Source organism: Telopea speciosissima, chromosome 2 (assembly GCF_018873765.1).
Source record: "Telopea speciosissima isolate NSW1024214 ecotype Mountain lineage chromosome 2, Tspe_v1, whole genome shotgun sequence".
Taxonomy (NCBI): Eukaryota; Viridiplantae; Streptophyta; class Magnoliopsida; order Proteales; family Proteaceae; genus Telopea; species Telopea speciosissima.
The window spans coordinates 65,103,379-65,122,371 of NC_057917.1; the positions used below are offsets into that span (position 1 = coordinate 65,103,379).

At 41.3% G+C, this 18,993-nt stretch overlaps 1 protein-coding gene across 1 annotated transcript in view; it reads right to left on the reverse strand.

Annotated features, from left to right (window-relative positions):
* The window catches only part of LOC122650996 (ubiquitin C-terminal hydrolase 12-like), a 78,244-nt gene that overhangs the window by 48,220 nt on the left and 11,031 nt on the right, over positions 1–18,993 (reverse strand). The window contains exon 9 of the mRNA XM_043844345.1: positions 15,528–15,626. Within this exon, the coding sequence (XP_043700280.1) occupies positions 15,528–15,626 (99 nt within the window). The remainder of the gene's footprint in view (positions 1–15,527; positions 15,627–18,993) is intronic.

Below are 18,993 nucleotides of genomic sequence, written 5' to 3' on the forward strand. Positions count from 1 at the left end.
TTATATAAAGACTCCAGCCCTACAAGCCCTAAAGGGGCAGGCTAGGAGACTTAAAAAAGGAAACATTTAATCTCTCGGAAGCAACTATATGCTTGTTCTTGGGAGAGTCCAAAAGAGAACCATGGCAAAGCTAGCAAAGCTTGGAATTGACATCAAAGAAGATGGCACTATGAATCTTGTCGAAAGGGTAGGAAGTGGAGGTCCATCTTTGAAGATTCCTCTCCATCCAAATATGCGAGATGAAAGCCCCAACAACAAGCTTATCGGCGGCGGCACAGATAGAGTTTCCTGAAAAGGTCATATCCAACCAAAGCAACTCTCGGGCGAAGGGTAATGGTGTCCGACAACGAGGGCAATTGAAAAGCAAGGCTTTTTTCCATAAAGTGGAGGTGAAAGGGCAAGAGAAAAAGAGGTTGTTGACGTCCTCAATACCATCCCAGCAAAGGATAAAAGAAGGGGAGATAAGACTGTGGTAGTGAAGGAGAAAGGCTTGTATATGAAGGTAGTTGTTCAGGGATCTCCAAACATTGAAGCTCTGGCGGGGGATGTGACCTTTAAACCAAACAAGTTTATGTCATGGGACAATGGAGGCATGAGTTCTAAAGAAATCCCAAGCGGATTTCGAACTAAAGAGACCAATAGGAGAGGGGGGGACCAAATGATCTTCTCCGAGTGGGAGGAAGAGGGGTGGAGAGGGAGGTCCAAAGGAGTAGACAGAGCGGGCTCCTAAAGAATTAAAGAGGACTCCAAAAAGGCGCCAGGGGTCAAGGTAAAGGGAAGTGGAGGATTCATCGGCAATTACGTAGGAGCTAGCTATAAGAGCAAAGGGCAGAAGGAGGAGGATTTTGCGCCAAACCTAAAAGGTGTTTGCAAGATTAGGACAATCCTGATGGAGTCTTTTTTGGAGCATTCTATACCTTTCCAAAGGAAGGCACAAAAGAGGGATTCCATTGCGTTAATTGTGGATTTGGAGAGCCCAAAGATACCACACCAGTATATGTAGGAGGATTGGAGGACAGATCTCATAAACTCAACCCTGCAAAGGAAGGAGAGGAGTATACACTTCCAGAGTTTAAGCCGTTTGCGGATGAGATCAAGCATAGTGTGCAATGGTGACCAATCAACCTACCAGGGATGAGAGGAAGGCCAACATATTTGACTGGGAGGGAAACAAGGGAGAATTCCGTCAGGAGAAGGAGATATTCCTTGTCAGAATCTAAATCACCTGAGAGGAAGATGTGGGATTTCAAAAGGATTACCCGAAGCCAGGAGAGGCTCTCGAAGAGCTGGAGGGAGGACAGATAGTGGAAGAGACGGAAGAGGGTTCAGCCTTAGAAAAGATCATGAGGTCATCTGCAAAGGCAAGGTTTTAGATGAATACTCCTAGAGAAGATCTCAAGAGCAAAGAAGAAGAGAAAGGGGAAAGAGGCCTCCTTGACAAATTCCCACTTTGGAGGGGAATAAACAAGAAGGGGTCTCATTAATGATGACCGAGAAGGTGCAGGAATTGATCCAACGCAAATATGAGTCATGACATCGCAAATGAAATCCCACCGAAGAAAATCAAAGGCTTTGAGGATGTCAATTTTCATAAGTGCCCCAGAGGAATGAGATTTGCGGTCGAAACCCCTGACGATTTTCGAGCAAAAGAGGATGTTACCCGCAATACTTCTCCCAGAAATGAAAGTCGATTGGTTAGGGCTGACTAAGGAAGGAACCACCAGTTGGAGACGATTAGCTAGAATTTTGGCGATAAATTTATAAACGAGACGAGATTACAGAGATAGATGGATTTGAAATCATACAAGGACGAAGCCCCCACTTAATGCAGATTCATCACCCAAATGGGCTTATTTTTTTAGGAATAAGTCTAGGGTTGGGATATATATATGTTGGGCCTTTGATCCCAAGGGTTTTCTACGTAATAGGCCACTTTATTGAGCCTAAACTAGGTGTATATAGGTTGCATACGGGATTAGCCCAATAATTAGTTTATTTTTATGTTTTTTAATTGAACCGGTCCAAATTAGTTGCATCCAATTGGTTCAATTTAAGTGATCATGTGACTTGGTTAAGTGGTCATGTAACAACTTAAGTTGTCATGTGATGTAAGTTGGGCTGGATTAGGACTCTATAAGTCCAGCCATGTTTTGAGTTTATTTCTTTTCGTATTTTAGTTTCAGAGTTAGTTTAAGCTGCCTACTAGGTTAGGGATTGGGTTAGGCCATTCCTTTTTAGTGTCTAAGTCTATTTTTGATTCTTCTATATAAGTTTTTAAGGGAGGCAAGCATTGAATACGAATTTTGATTAATAAAAATTAACTTTATGCTTGCTGCCATTGCTGCTGCTCTTTGTGAGTGTATATCCTTGTCGATCTCTAGATGGATAGGGTGGGTGGACTCCTGCGACTACTTGCATCGTGAAGATCGGGAGGCTCCTTCAAGACATCAAGCTTATTTCATATCAGAGCCACGGCTGCACATGGCAATCCAGTGCTGCCACACCCACCCAACCCTATGGCTGCCATGTTGGACTTGTTCCAATAATTTACTGCTGAACAGAGGACTGTAACTGAAGCCCACAAGGCTGCTGCCAATGCCATCATAGCTAGGGTGCAACGATTGGAAGAACAAAGAGTTCCCCTTGATAGAGAGAGCAACCTGCCCATAGAAGAGGACAGGTACCAATTCCATTCAGTGGTACAGAGGCTGCCTGACAGAGATGGGAGCCCCATAGATAACTACAGGGGTTATAGAGATGGACCCAGAGATCACAGGGACAGAATGAGGACTGACCGCGATGACAGGGATGGTAGAGATTACTACAGAGATCGTTGAGACAGACCTAGCGATGCCCGTGAGCCCTCCCGGGAACACTAAGATCACCACCGAGGTTACAGAGACAGAGATAGAGAAGACCAGGGCAGAAATAGAGGTCGCCAGCCTACTTTTGAGGAGTATACGAGGTCCTACTTCACCGGAGACCAGGGTCCTAATCGGCACTACACAGACAACCAGAAGGTGAAGCTTGAGCTGAAGAATTCAATGGTCACCCAGACCCCCAGGTATTTTATGACTGGCTTTCTGTAATAGATGATTACTTCGACTGGTAAGATCTGTTTGAAGAAAGGAAAATGAAGTTAGACAGTGCTAAACTTGTCGGACCAACACGTGACTGGGGGAGAACCGCTAAAAGGGAGATGGACTTTAATGGTACGGCACCCCGCACTTAGGAAGACATGAAATACGACCTGAGTAAGCAATAATTGCCAAGGCACTTCAGGTCTCAGCTGCAGGATCAATTCAACTCCCTCCGCCAAGAGACAATGACTGTAACTGAGTACATGAAGCAATTCGATGCTATCTCTTCTAGTACTGGCATTAGGGAGGAGGGCATCCAAATGCTTTCCCGGCTCAGGTTGGGTCTGTCAAGTGAGACCAACAGGGCAATTGGGGTAGTTGATGTACCAGATATTCGAGATGGCTTTGAGAAGGCCTTGAAAGCAGAGGAGCTACTAGCTTCAAGTAAACAGCCGGGTTCTACTTCCAAGCCGGCCTACATCAACACTAGTACTTCACGACAAGGTTCCTCTATAGGCAGCACCTCTCGCCCTGTTTTTCCCCCACGTGTGGATGATAAGGGCAAAGCTCCTATGGGCCGTAATGACCCTTTCACTTGTTACCACTGTCAAGACAAGGGGCATATTACTAGGGACTGCTCACACAAGAACAAGCCTGTCAACGTGGCTGAAAAGGAAGAAGTTCAAGGTGAAGGTGAAGACCAGGGCGGAATTCATGTCCATGCACTTCCTCCTGATGATGATGACGATATGGCTGCTTATCTTGAAGACGAAGGTAATGATCCTAGAGGTGTTCATGTGCTCCTTCAAGAGGCGGCTGCCCAGCCAGAGTTCTAACCTTCTTCATCCGTCAAAGAGCTGCTGTCCGCAAACAAGCTTGTACCATCTGCGGAAGATGAACTCAAGAAACTTGATCCAAATTTGGAAGACCATTCTATGATCTCCAGCTATTCATCGGAGATGAATGTTTTCAAGACGGGGAGAGTTGATGCAGCTCCAACTAGGAACAAGAAGAAGAAGAAGAAGAAGCCCTGAACTTAGGGTTTGATTAGGGAGCCATAGATTAGGATTATTATTTTCCATACTTAGTTTATTTTTCTGTTTTTAGATTAAACCGGCTTAGAATTGGTTGTTCCTATTGGCTAATAGGCTTCTTATATCCTATCGGCTAGTATGAAATCTTCACTTAAATTAGTTGTTTTAAGTTCTATTCTTTTATTTTAAGTTAAGTAGGGGTATTTAGGTCATTGTATGTTTTAATTACTTAAATTAAATTAGATTCTATCCCTTCCACGATTTTAAGAAGGAGAAGAAGTTAGATTGTATTAGGAATTGGCCTTTGGCATTTATTATAAATATAGTGAATTGTGGAGGGCTCCCCCACAAGTTTATGAATTAAAAAAAAGAGTTTTCTGCTGCTGGCCGATGGTAGCTACTGTTCTGCTCCTTGGAGTGTGCATCCTTGTGGATTCAAGGTGGATAGGGTAGGTGGATTCCTGCGACTCCTTGCATCGGGACGACCGGGAGGTTCCTTCAACTATCAAGCTGCTGCCGGTGGATTCCAGTGGTGAGTTTGAGTTTTAATTCTGTTTTTTTAATCCTTTCTCCCTCCCAATCACTCCCCTTTTTATTTTATTTGAATCCCATCGATTCCTTTAAACCCTAGATCATCTAGGTTGCTTTAAGCCTTCATCCATAATCAGAATTCAATCAGATTCAGAATACAGCCGCTTCCAGCCACTACCTATACTCGACCCCAAGCTGCTCCCTTATTTGTCTCCCAAACCCTGAACTTCCCCAACTCCAATAAACCCCAAAAAAAACCCTAAAATTCCAGAATCAGTATTTCCAACCATGAAAACCCTCTCATACTTGGACCGAACCCTTCCCTCCCTACCTGGAAAATTCGATCCTAACCCTAGCCCTAAAGTCCCATTTAAAACCCTAATTTCAACCTAAGTTCCAAATCCCAAAACCCGAAACCCTAACCCTAGATCTGCAGAATTTTAAAACCTTCCCAAACCCTATTATTTATATGCCACAATAACCCCCTAGACCTGCATATTAAAGCCCTGTAAGGCCCATTCCCAAATTTCCATCCTAAACCCTAGAATTAACCTAAAACCTAGGCTGACCATGTGAACCAGCAGCGCCCTATTGCTATTTATTCTGTTATCTGGCTCCTAGTAGGTCTCCTACCTATCTAGGACTACATTACCACTTTTTTAGGGATAAGACAGAGAAAAGTTTGATTGATCCGGGAGAGTTGGCTGGGATTGAAAAAGAAACTATGGATGGCTTTCAAGAGATCATCTTTGAAGAGGTCCCAGCTAGCCAAGAAGAACAATAGTTAGTGAGTTCATGAACGGCAATAATACAGGAACGGATACGTACGGTAATTAATCGGCCCATATGACAATATTACGTTTTCAATGATACAATACGTGTTTTAATACGATTGCTCTATAAAAGTACGAGAGAAAAAATACGGGTTTATCCTAGTAAAAATCAAGGAGCAAAATGATTTTTTGCAACTAAATTCTAATCTCACATGCCTTATAAATACTTAAAAGTACGGTGAGATGATTGAGCAGAAAGGTGAACACAGTGCCCTATTTTATAGGCAAGAGATCTCTACTTAGTCGCATGGTCTCTACACAAGCGTCTGGGCCAATAGGTGAGCAATCCTAGGTATCTACCTAGGGGGCAGAGGAGTCATATCATGGTGCCATATGAGAGAGCGTAGGAAACACCAAGTAGAGATATTTTTCCCATATTTTATAGTATTACTTAAAATAGGATCGAGTTGGGCCAGGCCGGGCTCAACCCAATGCCTCAAGGCCAGGTATCTTAGCCCAGGCCCTGTTCGGGCTCAGGACAGGTTTGGGCAGAGCGGTCCAAACTTGTACCCCTAGTTTTTGGGAGTCAATTTTAGCAGATCAATTATGAGTGATTTGGCGGCTTCACTAATCCAATTCTTAATTCTTAAAATCTTGACGGTAAATCTTAAGGGTGTTATACAATTCGATTAGGTTTGGTATAGCATGCTTAGGGGTAGAAATCGAAACCAAACCGTTCAACCAAACGGTTTTAAACTCATAAATATATATTAATAGGCGAATAATACGGCAAATACGGTGTTTCTTTAGAGTCACGTATAAAATTATACTACCTGATAAAATTCGGTAAGAGTTGGATTATTGCTTCATATGGTCGGATACGGAATTAATACGCGAACTTACTATGCGAAGAACCCCATACTGAATCCATCGGGGCCAGGGATGCGATTAGACTTGTGAGAGAGGACCGCTTTAAGGATAGATTGAAGGTGATAGATTGAAGGGAATCGAAGAGAGAAGGGGGGACAAACTTATTAATTAAACCAGGGGGAGGGGGGGCAGAACAGGGAGGAAATGAAGGAGATGGCTGCTGTCTTAATGTCACGGATGGAGGAGAGGGGTGCCATCTTAACTGAGAAGCAGGGAAATGGAATTAGAGTTGGAGCGGGCTTTGAGAGATCTATGAAAGAAAGCCGAGTTAGAATCTCCAACGTCAAGACATTTAATCCGGACTTTTTTCCAGAGGAAGCTCTCTTCTTGGGAGGAAAGAGAAGTAAGCTCTGACGAAAGCCTTTATTCTTCCTCCGCCAGGTTACTAATTCTGAATCTCAATTTCCAGCCCTTGACTGGGATTTGATCACTGATACAGCCCAATAGACTGAGCATTCAACCAGCAGATCTTTCAAATCTGACCCTTGGATGTTAAGTTATTTAAATTCCTAAAATTTAGGATCTTAGTTGCTATTTCCTGCTGTGAGTCAGAAATTAGAATCCAGCCGCTGGATTCCCTCGAAAGTTTGAGACTTTCACTTGTTGCTTGAATACTGCCTACGACCAGAAAATCAGAGAAATCAAGCACATTTCCCCTAAATCTGGTTTCCTTTATTGTTCATGCGATCCCATCCTGTGGTTGCCATCTGAAACCCGTTATCAGGTTATATCAGATTGCATTACCCCGCAGGGTACCAATCTCTTCATTGCATTAATTCATCCATCTTCTTCACTATAATTCAATCTTCTTTTTCCCTTCCTATGCAAGTTGTGTGGTTTCAAAATTCGGAATCAAATAGCAATAGGCCAAGCCCGATTCCAATTATAGGCCATTCCAGGGGCATACATCTGGATCGAGCAATCTCATCTGGTCCACTCTTGATTTGGCCCGATCCCTGCAATAACATGTTGCCATATTTCTGCGCAGCCTCTGCTAATCAAATAGGAATGGGCCAAGCCCGATTCCAATTATAGGCCAGTCCAGGGGCATACATCTGTATCGAGCAATCTCATCTGGTCCAATCCTGATTTGGCCTGATCCCTGCAACAACTTGTTTCCGTATTTCTGAGCAGCCCTCAAAACCAGAGGCCAGCAAAATTGCAGAACCAGTGCCGGATCCACCCCTCAAACCCCCGATTAATGCAGGTCCATTCTAAATTTAGCATTGGTTTGGGATGGATCTTAGTTTTGGGGTTTTATTGTTGCAATGGGCTAAAAATATAAAGGCCAAAACTCGGGTTTTAGAAAGAGGGACGAAAATTATTATTTTATTACCAAGTTACAAGTAGGTTAATTGGATAGGGATTCATCTCTTCTTAAGTTGTTAGCCTTCAAGTTAGTTTAGGAAAGTTAGTCCTTAGCTATCTAGTTAGGAAAGCCTCAGTTATTGAGTCGATCTAGGAAATTTTGTTTCTGTTTCCACAAATAAGCAATGTAATCAAACCGCCTAATGACTTGGAATTAATGAATTGATTTACTTGCTTTGGCAATGGCCGAGTTGGATTTTCTCTCTCGCTCTTGATTTTATAAGGGAATTCTTTCTCTTTTCTCTATCTCTCCTCTCTCCTTACACACAGCTGAGGATTTCCCTTCCTACTTGTGTTATCTTTTCTCCCTTAATTTTTCTCCACAGATTTCTTAATTCACTCCCTTCATTTTTCCCCAATAATGAACATTTTCATATGCAATGCTGTTAGGATCCAACACCCAACTTTATTCTCACTCCACGCCTATCAACCACTCTTACTCTATTTTTCACCTCATTACATTAAAGTGATTAGATTGTATATTTTTCATTAGGTAGAAAGAACGCCACCCAGTCGTGCACTGTGGCGTGTACCTATGCCAGACACAGCTGTGTGTGAAATGACCACCCGGCCCCACTGAAAGGCAGGGGTGTGCCAGTCATTTCGTGCCTGGTAGTGTCTGGGCGCAGGTACACGCTACAGCGCACGACTGGGTGGCATTTCTTTTCCCTTTTTATTATTATTCTTAAAATTATTAATTCAGATATGACATTTATTCCCTTGAAATCTGACCATCAGATCTGATTATTCTTCCATTAATTTTGACTAGATTCAAATCACGCACATATCTGGCCATCAGAATCTTCTTTCTCCTATCCTTAAGGCTTGGTTTGGTTGCAAGGGGAATTAAAGGGAAGGGAAGGGAAGTGAAATTATCAAACTAAAAAAAAGAAACTTTTGCAATCATTACCCCATGTGACTATATCACTAATTCCAAATCATACCATATTTGGTTATTAAATTTCACTTTACTTTGCATCCATTTCCCTTTGGTTTAAAAAGTAAAATAAAAATTACAGGTAAAATGTATCATTACTAAAAATGGTAAGAATTTTGAGTAATTTATACAACCACATGGGTTAATGATTACAAAAGTTTCTGTTTATTTGTTTGAAAAATTTCCCTTCCCTTCCCTTTAATATCTCTTCCAGACAAACGTAGCCCAAGTGAGCCAATCGCTTGCAGATCCATCAACCAATTTGCATCAGATCTGATCGATCTGCATCATCAAATTGGAATTAGAGCCAAAATCCTTTACTTCCTATGGTGATTGATTATGATCTGCTTGAATCTCAAATTTTTGCACTTCAACTTCACATAGAGATAAGTAAGAATAGATTTGAGGACGGACTCTTAATCTCTGACCAAATTTTCAAGAGAACTTTTTTATAAAAATAACTTCCAATGTGATCATGTATCAGCCATGTTGGAAGCTTCAAAAAAAAGAATTTGAAGGGGAAGGATCGGTGTTAGAAGAAGAGGTTTATCAAAAGAAAATTCTGATAGAGAAACACAATTCACTGCACCCCCATGCTTGACAATATCCGCAAGCATCTCCAGCTCTGGAAAGGCAAACTTCTCTCCTACACTGGTAGGCTTGGGTGCATTAGATCGGTTCTCCAATCTTCTTACAGATACTGGTGTGGCATCTTTGGCCTTCCTAAAACTACCATTAAAGCCAAGGAAACCTCCAGATTCCTCCATCCAATCAGCTGGAAATCCATCTGCCTTCCCAAATCGGAAGGAGGCCTTAAAATTCGTTGTATCCACGACTCCAATACAGCGGGTATTTTGAAGCTTATTTGGAAAATCTCCTCCAAACATGACTCCATTTGGGTTCATTGGGTTTAAACCCATCTCCTCAAAAATGACTCCATCTAGACTGTCCCTATCCCTTCGGATTCCTCCTAGATCTGGTGCAAGATCCTCCTCCTCCGCCCCTTGGCGCTTAGAGCCACTTCCTCTACTATTGCTGATGGTACTTCCATCTTCCTTTGGATTGACCCCTGGCACCCTAATGGGGTCCTCTACAATTTTTTTCTGGCTAGATCAATTTACTCCTCCGGCATTCCCAAGCCTACCCCCCTCTCCTCCATTATCTCCGATGGATCTTGGTCCCCCCTTCACCCCTCTTCCCCTCATCCTCTCCATGATCTGGCATTCCCTTTCCCCCCCTCCCCTCCATCTCATGCGGACAAGGTTATTTGGCTCCCCTCCTCAAACGGCCTTTTTAGCTTTAGATCCGCCTGGAACTTTGTTAGAACCCATGCCCCTACTGTCCTTTGGCACAAGCTAGTCTGGTTCAAACGTCACATCCCTCGCCATAGCTTCATGGCCTGGACAACCCTTAACCTTTGCCTTCCGACCCAAGCCTTCCTCCTCCACCGAATAATCCATGTCCCCCCTTCTTGGATCTTTTGTTGGAGCAGTTCCGAAGACATTGACCACCTATTCTTTGCTTGCCCCTTTACCCCTACCATTTGGAAAAAAGCCCTATCGTTTATTTGGCCTCGTAGCAGGAGACCCCTCCCCTTCGCTAGAGAGTGGCTCTGGTTGGTCATGACTTACTCTAGATGCTCTATCTGCGACACTATTGGGAAGCTTGCGTTCCACCCTTTATCACATTTGGATGGAGAGGAACCTTAGGAGATGGACCTCCAATTCTTGGTATTTCGCCATCTCTTCAAATGTCTCCTCAAAGCTGAGTTTTCTCACTCAAAAGACTTGTTTAGACTCCTCAAGGAATAGGAATATTGTTGTTTCCCTGAGTTTAGATAGCGCTCTTTTACGGCCCCATACCCCCTCTTGGTTGGGTTTGGGGCTTGTCTCTTTCTCCCCCCTCCCCTCTCTTTCCCTTGTTTATCCCCCCCTCTCTTCCTCTCGCCCCCCTTGGGCTTTGGTAATAGAATTTTTACTCACCCAAAAAAAGGAGATTGAGACCGTTGATTTCCTTCTTCCTCCACAAATCTTCGATATAAAGAAGTCAATCGTTGCTGATTTTGATCATGAGATTAGTTGGATCAGCGTGTCAACAAAGGCGAAACCGTGCATGTTGATCGAGTGGTGGAGATTTGTCGTCATTATAAGCATAGTTATCAAGGTGTCGCCTAGTCCAGGTGGAAATCCGGGGGTATGGCGATGGGGAGCCTTATGGAATGTAAAAAAGGCGACCACCTTGGTCACCCAGGCGTCTCCTAGGCAACCAAGGCGACGCCTTAGGACGCCTTGTAAGCAAGGCAGTTGCTTTTTGATGTTTTTTTTTATATTTTTGTTTTTTAACTTTTTTTATATACTTTTAAGTTATTCTAATTGAAAATATGTCATTGGTTGTACATTTTTGGTTCCATGCTGTGATAGGCATGGAATCATATGTTAAACTTTAAACAAAAAAAAAAACCAAAACCTAAATACCAATGCCAAACTCGATTCACCAAATCACCTTCGCGGGACATACCAAAATCAAAAAGAACAAAAATGAAAGAGAAAAGAAGCAAAGCAGCGGCGACTTGCAGCGACTCCGACAGAGCATAGCTCAAACCTCAGTCCTTCAAGGCTTCGACTCCTTCTCAGTCCGCCCTCTCAATCCCCATCCTCCACCAACGTCTGGCGAGGTGGCAACTTGCAGCGACTCTGACAGAGCTTAGAGCTCAATCCATCGACTCCTTCTCAAGTTCTCAGTCTCCATCCTCCACCGGCGTCCGGCGAGGCTAATTGTAAGTATCGTGTTTTTTTTTCCCCTTTTTCCTTCTAAAATCTAAACCCCTTTCCCCTTTTTAAGTTTTAACTTCTAACCTCTCCTCTCCAACGACACCCCCATCTCGAGCATCCACCCCCACCGGTGAGAGAAGCAACCTCCACCCCAACCGGCAACATCTCAAGCCTTGTAAGTATTGTGCTTTTTTTTTCCTTCTAAACCTAAACCCCTTCTAACCTCTCCACTCTCCATCGACATCTCCAGCCTTGTATGTTCTTCTGTTTGTTTCTAAAGAGGACCGTGGACTGTGGAGTAAGAAACAGTTCCTTTAACTTCATTCAATCTTGTCTTTCTTTCTTTTCCTCTTATTTTTTTCACAGAATTGAATGACTTCTTTATTGAACTAAAATGAAGTGATCAAAAGACCAGAACTTGTAAATATTTCATATTTATGAATGGTTTTGAACTTTTGATTAGGCCGCTCTCTTGGCTGCATTTGGATGGACTTAGGAGAGGTATTTTGGTTTCGTTTTATCTTTCCCTCTTTTTCGTGGAGGTCTTTAAGGTGTTTGTAGATATGCCCTACCCTTAGACGACATGTCATGATTATGCTATTTTGCAATTCCTTGATTATGGACTTCAATTCTTTCATATTTATTTAGGATACAAGTAGAATTATATAAAACTTAATATGCTATTTATGCCTAATAAAATAGTTTTAAAAAAATAACACTAGAACGCCTTGTTCGCCAAGGCAACGCCTTGAGGGCACCCTATCGCCAAGGTGCTTAGGAAGGCCCTCAAACGCCATGGTCACCTTGCCGCCTTGATAACTATGATTATAAGACTCGAGGATGAATCATTTCTAACAAGGGAACACTGCAGGCCCGGTTTAAATTTGGCCTAGGTTTTAGTATTAGTTTGGGTTTGACATAAATTTTTGGGATTTATTATTGTAATGGGCTAAAATATAAATCCCAAAAGTGGGGTTTTTTAAGGGGTGGTACGAAAACTATAATTTTATTAGTGGGTCCCATGAGGTGATAGTTAGATAGTGATTTATCTTATTCCAAGTTGTTAAGCTTTTGGGTTAGTTTAGGTCCCAAATGGTCTAGTTATGAAAATCTTAGTAGTTGAGTCAATCTAGCGGACTTTATTGGTGTTTCCATAATAAGCAATGAAATCAACTGCCCTGCACGATTTGGAATCAATGGATTGATTCATTTCCTTTGGCAATGGCCTAGCTGGATTTTCTCTCCCCCTCCTCTTGACTTGGTAAGTGAATTCTCTCTTATCTCTCCTTTCACACGGCTGAGGATTCTTCTTCCTTCTCCCCCAACTTATCTCCACAGATTTCTTTATTCTCTCCCTTCTCTTTTTCCCCAACAATTTACCATTTCAGGTCCTTAATTTTAGGATCTAACACCCCCTACTTTATTCTCCTTTTCGTCTTTTCAATTAATTAGATTATTTATGTTTAATTACTAATATTCCTGAAATTAATTATTCCGACATTTATTCCCTTGAAATACGACCATCAGATATGGTTATTCTTTCTGTTAATTTTGAAAATTAGAACTAGATTCAGATCTAGCCAGTATCAAGTTGTCAGATGAGAAACTTCTTCCTCCAATCTGTGAGTCCATCACATGCGGATCCTTCGATCGATGAGCATAAGATCTGACCGATCTACTTCACTTGCACTGAGGGGAACCAAAGGGAGAGGCAACTCCTCATGCTTCCCTGCTGGCATGCACAAGAGAACAGTCTTCCTTGAGAAGCTCCCCACAGCAGCGGTGTCATTCTGGGGCGTGCGCAAGAGGATAAAAAACGCTCTGCTCACCCGAGCTTTCTCCTTTGCTTCACTGCCAACATTGCAGATAAACATTATAATGCAGGCCCAGTGTCCTCCAAGTGCCCTTCCTTTCGACTCATCTCAGATCTATCAAATTGAATGAAAAGTAATGCCGAAGATCATATCACCTTCAAATGATGCGGAGTAAATTGTAATCTCTTACACAATAAGGTGGCATTGTGTTTTATCTATTTAACCGATTTATATGACACTTCATTTTGGTGAATCATCTGATAGAATCGGCCAATTCTTGCCGATTCCAACAGATTCAAATAGGAATTGGATCAGAATAGACAGTATCCGAACCTGGTCCCAATATTTTGGGTTTTTAAACCCTGATAAGTTGTATTAGATTTGCTCAGGTGTTACAACACCAGCTATTAATGACTTTGTATCTTTTACGACCTGATTTATGTAAACAATCTCCAGGTTGTTCGATGATCTCTCCCACTTGCAAAATTGAACAGCTACTGCATTTAAACCAGTTTTCAACGCAAAAGCATAAATTATGGGAGAAAGAATTGGGACATCTAATGAATAATGCAGTTTTACAGTTTGCAACACTGAAAGATTTTCATGGGATTTAAATAATTCATTTAACATTATATTTGTATCTCCAATTATAATTAAAAACCTAGGGATTTTTTTCGCTATAAAACCCTCAGTATCATAGTACATTAGTATTGTGAGCACAAAAGGATCCTTATCCCATTATTAGAGGAAACAAAATTAGATCTCCTCTGGTGTTATTTTCAACATAATGGATTTTTAAAGTAAATTTTATATCCAAGGTTTAATATAAGCCGTTCTTAGTTTCGTATTGCACTATGTATGACCTTGCATAGTGGAAGCTCTTAAATTCTCTTCACAAATGGTCTGGGTTAATAAATAATAGGGTAAATCACACATCACCCCCTGGTTTTCAAACGAATCTCAGATCACCCCTTGGTTTTCGAAAAAACTCAATATGACAAATTAGTCCCTACCGTTAGTTTTATGCTGTTAAGTGATGATGTCAGCCAGTTAAATAAATTTAAATCCCTAAACTACCCTTGACATTCAAACAGATTTTGAAAGGGAAGTATTGTAAATTTATTTCTCATGTTTTAGTACAACGGTAAGATAGTCCTTTTACACCAATAACTAACAGCAGACTAACACCGTTACTGTAGAGGGGGTGATTTGAGTTTTTTCAAAAACCAAGGAGTGATCTAAGTTTCGTTTGAAAACCAGGGGGGGATGTGTAATTTACCCTAAATAATAACTTAAACCATAATGACATTCAACCATCTTTTTTGTCTTGCACTCATTTCACTTGGGTTATCTTTGGTATAGCTTATGTTTCTATTTATCAAATGTATTCTTATTTATTCAAGCGTTTGGTATGATTTATGATCTTTATTTCTCACAAAAAAATCAAAAAAAACAAAAAGAAAAAACTCAAACTTCAGACCTAACTGTAATTTTTTTTTTGGTCAATAAAAAAAAATAGCGTAAATTGCTTATTTCTATTTGTGTCAGATTTCGGCTCAAAAAAAGCCACAAATCCAATCATTCATGTCAGACATCTCTTCTTCCTCCCCCATTCAAACTCCTTTAGCAAGTCTCTCGTCCCTCTTCCCCACCACCTCCCACCCCTGAATTGTCCCTCCCTTAACTTCCGCTCCCTCCCCTGAACTGCCCCTCCCTAAACTCACAGCCACCCTTCCCCTGAACTCACCCACACTGAACTACAGCCTCTCCCCTGAACTACCCTTCCCTAAACATAACGCCACCCCTGCCCTGAACACCCCACCGCTCCTTCCCAAGAACTCCACAGTCCACACCACCCCCTACCTTGAACTCCCCAGCACCCGCCTCTCTAACTTCCCGCCCCACTCCTTATGCAAGCTTATTAGAAATTAAACAAGGAAGCTTTTTCCACCGAGCAAGTTATTGATGGATTGATGTTCACCACCGATCAAGTTACTGATGGATTGGTGCAACTGGCCTCGCCACAATTGCCACATCTCTCTCTCTCTCTGGTTTAGAGAATTTATTCTGAAATAGACAATACAAACCTATTTTTCATTATACAAATAATTTTGTATATTGCTACCAAAGGACTTCTATTTACGATCCACAAATTATTAAACAAAAATATGAATCTTGCCAAAGAGAGACTTAACCAATGATTTAACAAGATAAGACATACATAGGGAAAATAAGTAGCAATCGTACAAACAAATCATGATGTAGAATAGGAGTTATCATAATTCTGACCTTCTCCATAGGATCCCCCAAATAGTCATACTTGAGCCGTTTTAGCTGAAGCAGAAGGACAGGAGGGAATTCAAGGAACAGGAACCTCTTGTTAGCAACCTGGAAAAATAAAATTCACACATTTCCTCTGAAAATCATCTCCAAGTCAGTCATCAGACATATGATCCAGTTTACACCATCATGTCATGCAATTAAATATAGAACAAATTTTGGACTAAATCCAAATAAAATTAAAGGAGAGCCCAGTAATAAACTGGAAGACATTAGAAATGACAAAACTTCAAAAATGTCTCTTCTACTCCTCATAGTGTTAGCAACTTCTGAAGGCCACAACAGACCTAAGGAGAAAGGGACTGATTAAAAGTAATTTTTTGACTTTCAAAACCAATCTAGAGCTTGATTTCTTACTCAAAATGGCTCACCGCATTTGCCTTGCACAAATCATACTATGTTATGCAGGACAGGTATTGACGCCTATGTAACCTATGAGTTTGAAGCCTTAGATGCTCCCACATTACTATACTTCACCATAAACCATGAACAGATAGCATCTGGTGCAATCTGAGGATCCAAAAGACCAGTTCGGATTGCTTATGGACGCACTCAACTATTAGATAACACTAATATATGATAATTAATGACAGTTTTGTAAATATAAGAGGAGAGTGGCAGGACAGTAAATAATCAGAACTTAAAAGGCCAAATTGATAGTAACAAGAGGAAGAAATAAAGTAAAGGGCAAAGGAGAATAAGAAGATATGAAAGGCGCAACAAGGGAAACACAAGCAATAAAAAAAAAGTCCAAAGAATTGTTGGGGAGGAAGGGTTATCTTCGTCCTTCGAACTCAACCTGAAGCCAGAGGAGGTTGCTACGATTCCAGGTGAAGAATCTCACTGCTTAGGCCTTGCATTGGTCTGAAATTTCAGGTGGTTATCTACCACATCAGGCAATGTAGGGTCTGTAGGGAAGGAGGAGGGAATAGTCGCACGGAAAGGGGATTAGAATAGGTATCTCAGGGTTCTTATAACAAACTTGTATTTGTTCAAGGTTCAACTGAGCAATTACAACTATATTTATAGCCACAATGGCTAACATAGAACTCAATTTAAAACTAAGATTCCCAAATAGGAATCACTGCCAAATCCCAATTAAGATTACAACTCCAAAATAAGACTTAAATAAAAAACTAAGTAAAAATTAAATAACTCTAAACTACGCACACAATTTTTGTGCTGGTGTAGGGAGAATCCCTACACCTACCTAAACCTACTCTAGAGCTGGTATAGGGAAGAGGGGAAACTCAGGTAGAGCAAAGTAATCAAGGCGACGCCTAGGCGTCCGGGCTTTTTTTTGTGGGTTGGGCAATTGGTCACCTTTCATTAGGTCATTAAGGCAGGAGCCTTGGGACGCCTAGTAAGGTGGGCGGAGCCTTAGGTGCCCTTTTTTTTAGATTTCTTTTTTTCACGAATCATAAAGTACTCTAAAACTGAACAAGTTATTGGGTTTCTGTTTTTGGTTCCATGCTCTGAGAAACATGGAATCATATGCTTTAAAAAAATACAAATAAACAAAACCTCAACTAATACCATGACATACTAAAGACACAAATCTCGACCAAAAGAAAAAAAGAAATACAAAGAGAAAACGAGAAGAAACAGCAGTGGCGACAGCTCCAGCCTCCACCGGTAAGTGTTGTGCCTTATTTTCTTTCTTTTTTTTCTTCTAAACCATTTTTTTGTTCCAAACCCCTTACTTCTATCCATCTCCAGAATCCACCGGTAAGTGTTGTGCCGTATTTTCTTTTTTGTTTTTTCTTCTAAACCGCTTTCTTCTACCCATCCCCAGCCTCCACCGGCCAGCAGTGTCTTTTTTTCCCACTGCTATACACAAAAGCCTCGTCATCTCTCAGGTAACCCAAAACAGCTTCTTCTTGTATTGTTTCATTAATTTTTGTTTTATCCTCTATTAGTTTTATTTCTGGTAAGCAATGTCATCCCTATCTCCTGTAGTTTTGAGCTTCCATTATGTTCTTCATGATTGATTCACTATGATCAACCATCACTGGTTCTTGATCATTTCCCCGACAATGTTCCCCTGTAGTTTTGGCTTGTTACCCATAAGCATCGTTACTGCTTGTCTTTTTCAGGGGACTCCCAAATCTAGATTCATGATTTAAATTATAGGTTAAATTCAAACAATAGACCATGAACTTGGCCTTTTAACAGAATCGATTTGAGTAGCAATTTGGACATGGCTCAGGTTGTAAAATAAATGATCTGATCCGTGCATTTGACTATTGATCATTGGTTTTTTCTGTTTTCAAATCAAGGTTGGTTCGGCCCAAGCTATGAGTTAATGAGTTGCAATTTGTTATGTTTTTTTTTCCCCTCTTTTTTCTGATTTAGACTCTGCTTTCTTTTTTCTGTTAATGTAGACAACTATACATCAGACAAAGAGAGTACAATACCACAATGGCCAATGTACCTGATGGTAATAGTGGGGCTGAAAATGTAAGTACAGCGGCGTCAAGGATTGATCCAACCAAGGATCCTAAAAGGAAGCCTAAGTCAAATGATCCTGGGTGGAAGAATAGATATTGATCTGATTTAGCAGACAAGAATGTGATGAAGTATACTCTTTGTGGTAAGGATCTCAACGGAAGAATCAAAGGATCGAAGCAACACTTGGTTGGTGGATATGGAGATGTAGCCAAGTGTACTAAGACAACCCTAGAGATCTCTAAATAGATGAATGAAGCAATTATGAAAAACAAGAAGAAGAGGAGATGTTGGTAGAGATGGAGAATCACCTGTAGAAGGACGTACAGATTCTGAAGGTACTTCTTGTGTGTGTGTGTGTGTGTGTGTGTGTGTGTGTGTGTGTCTGTGTATGGGGGGGGGGGGGGGAACTCTGAAACAACTGCAAAAATATGTAAAGTTGTCATTCAGAGCCATGCACAAGTAAGGGGTCCTATGGATGCTCATGTGCGGCAAACTCCCGAAGATGTAGTTAATGAGAGGCGAGGAAAGCGTCCTTATCAGACAACAATGGAGAACCGTGTAATATCAGAGGAAGAAAGACATAAGCTCCGTTCATACATTGCAAAGTGGGTTTATGAAAGCAGGGATCCATTCAATGCATTGAAGCTAAGGAACTTTGAGGAGATGGTCGAAGCCATTGGACAGCAAGGGCCAGATTTCAAACCTTGTTCTTATCATGAGTACAAGGTTCCTCTATTAAAGTCTGAGACGGAGAAAATTAATCACATAAAGAGGGTAATGTAGTCCTATATAGGCAAGGCCTAATAGGAGCCAGGTAAGATCAGAATTCTGGAACTGTTTGCTAATTAGGCAAATTTGGGGCTGTTTAGGGTAAAACAAGGGTTAGGGTTGGATATTGGGAAAGGGGTTTATAGGGTATTAATGGGCAGGCCTAAGGGGTTATTTTGGTATAAAGAAGTTAGGG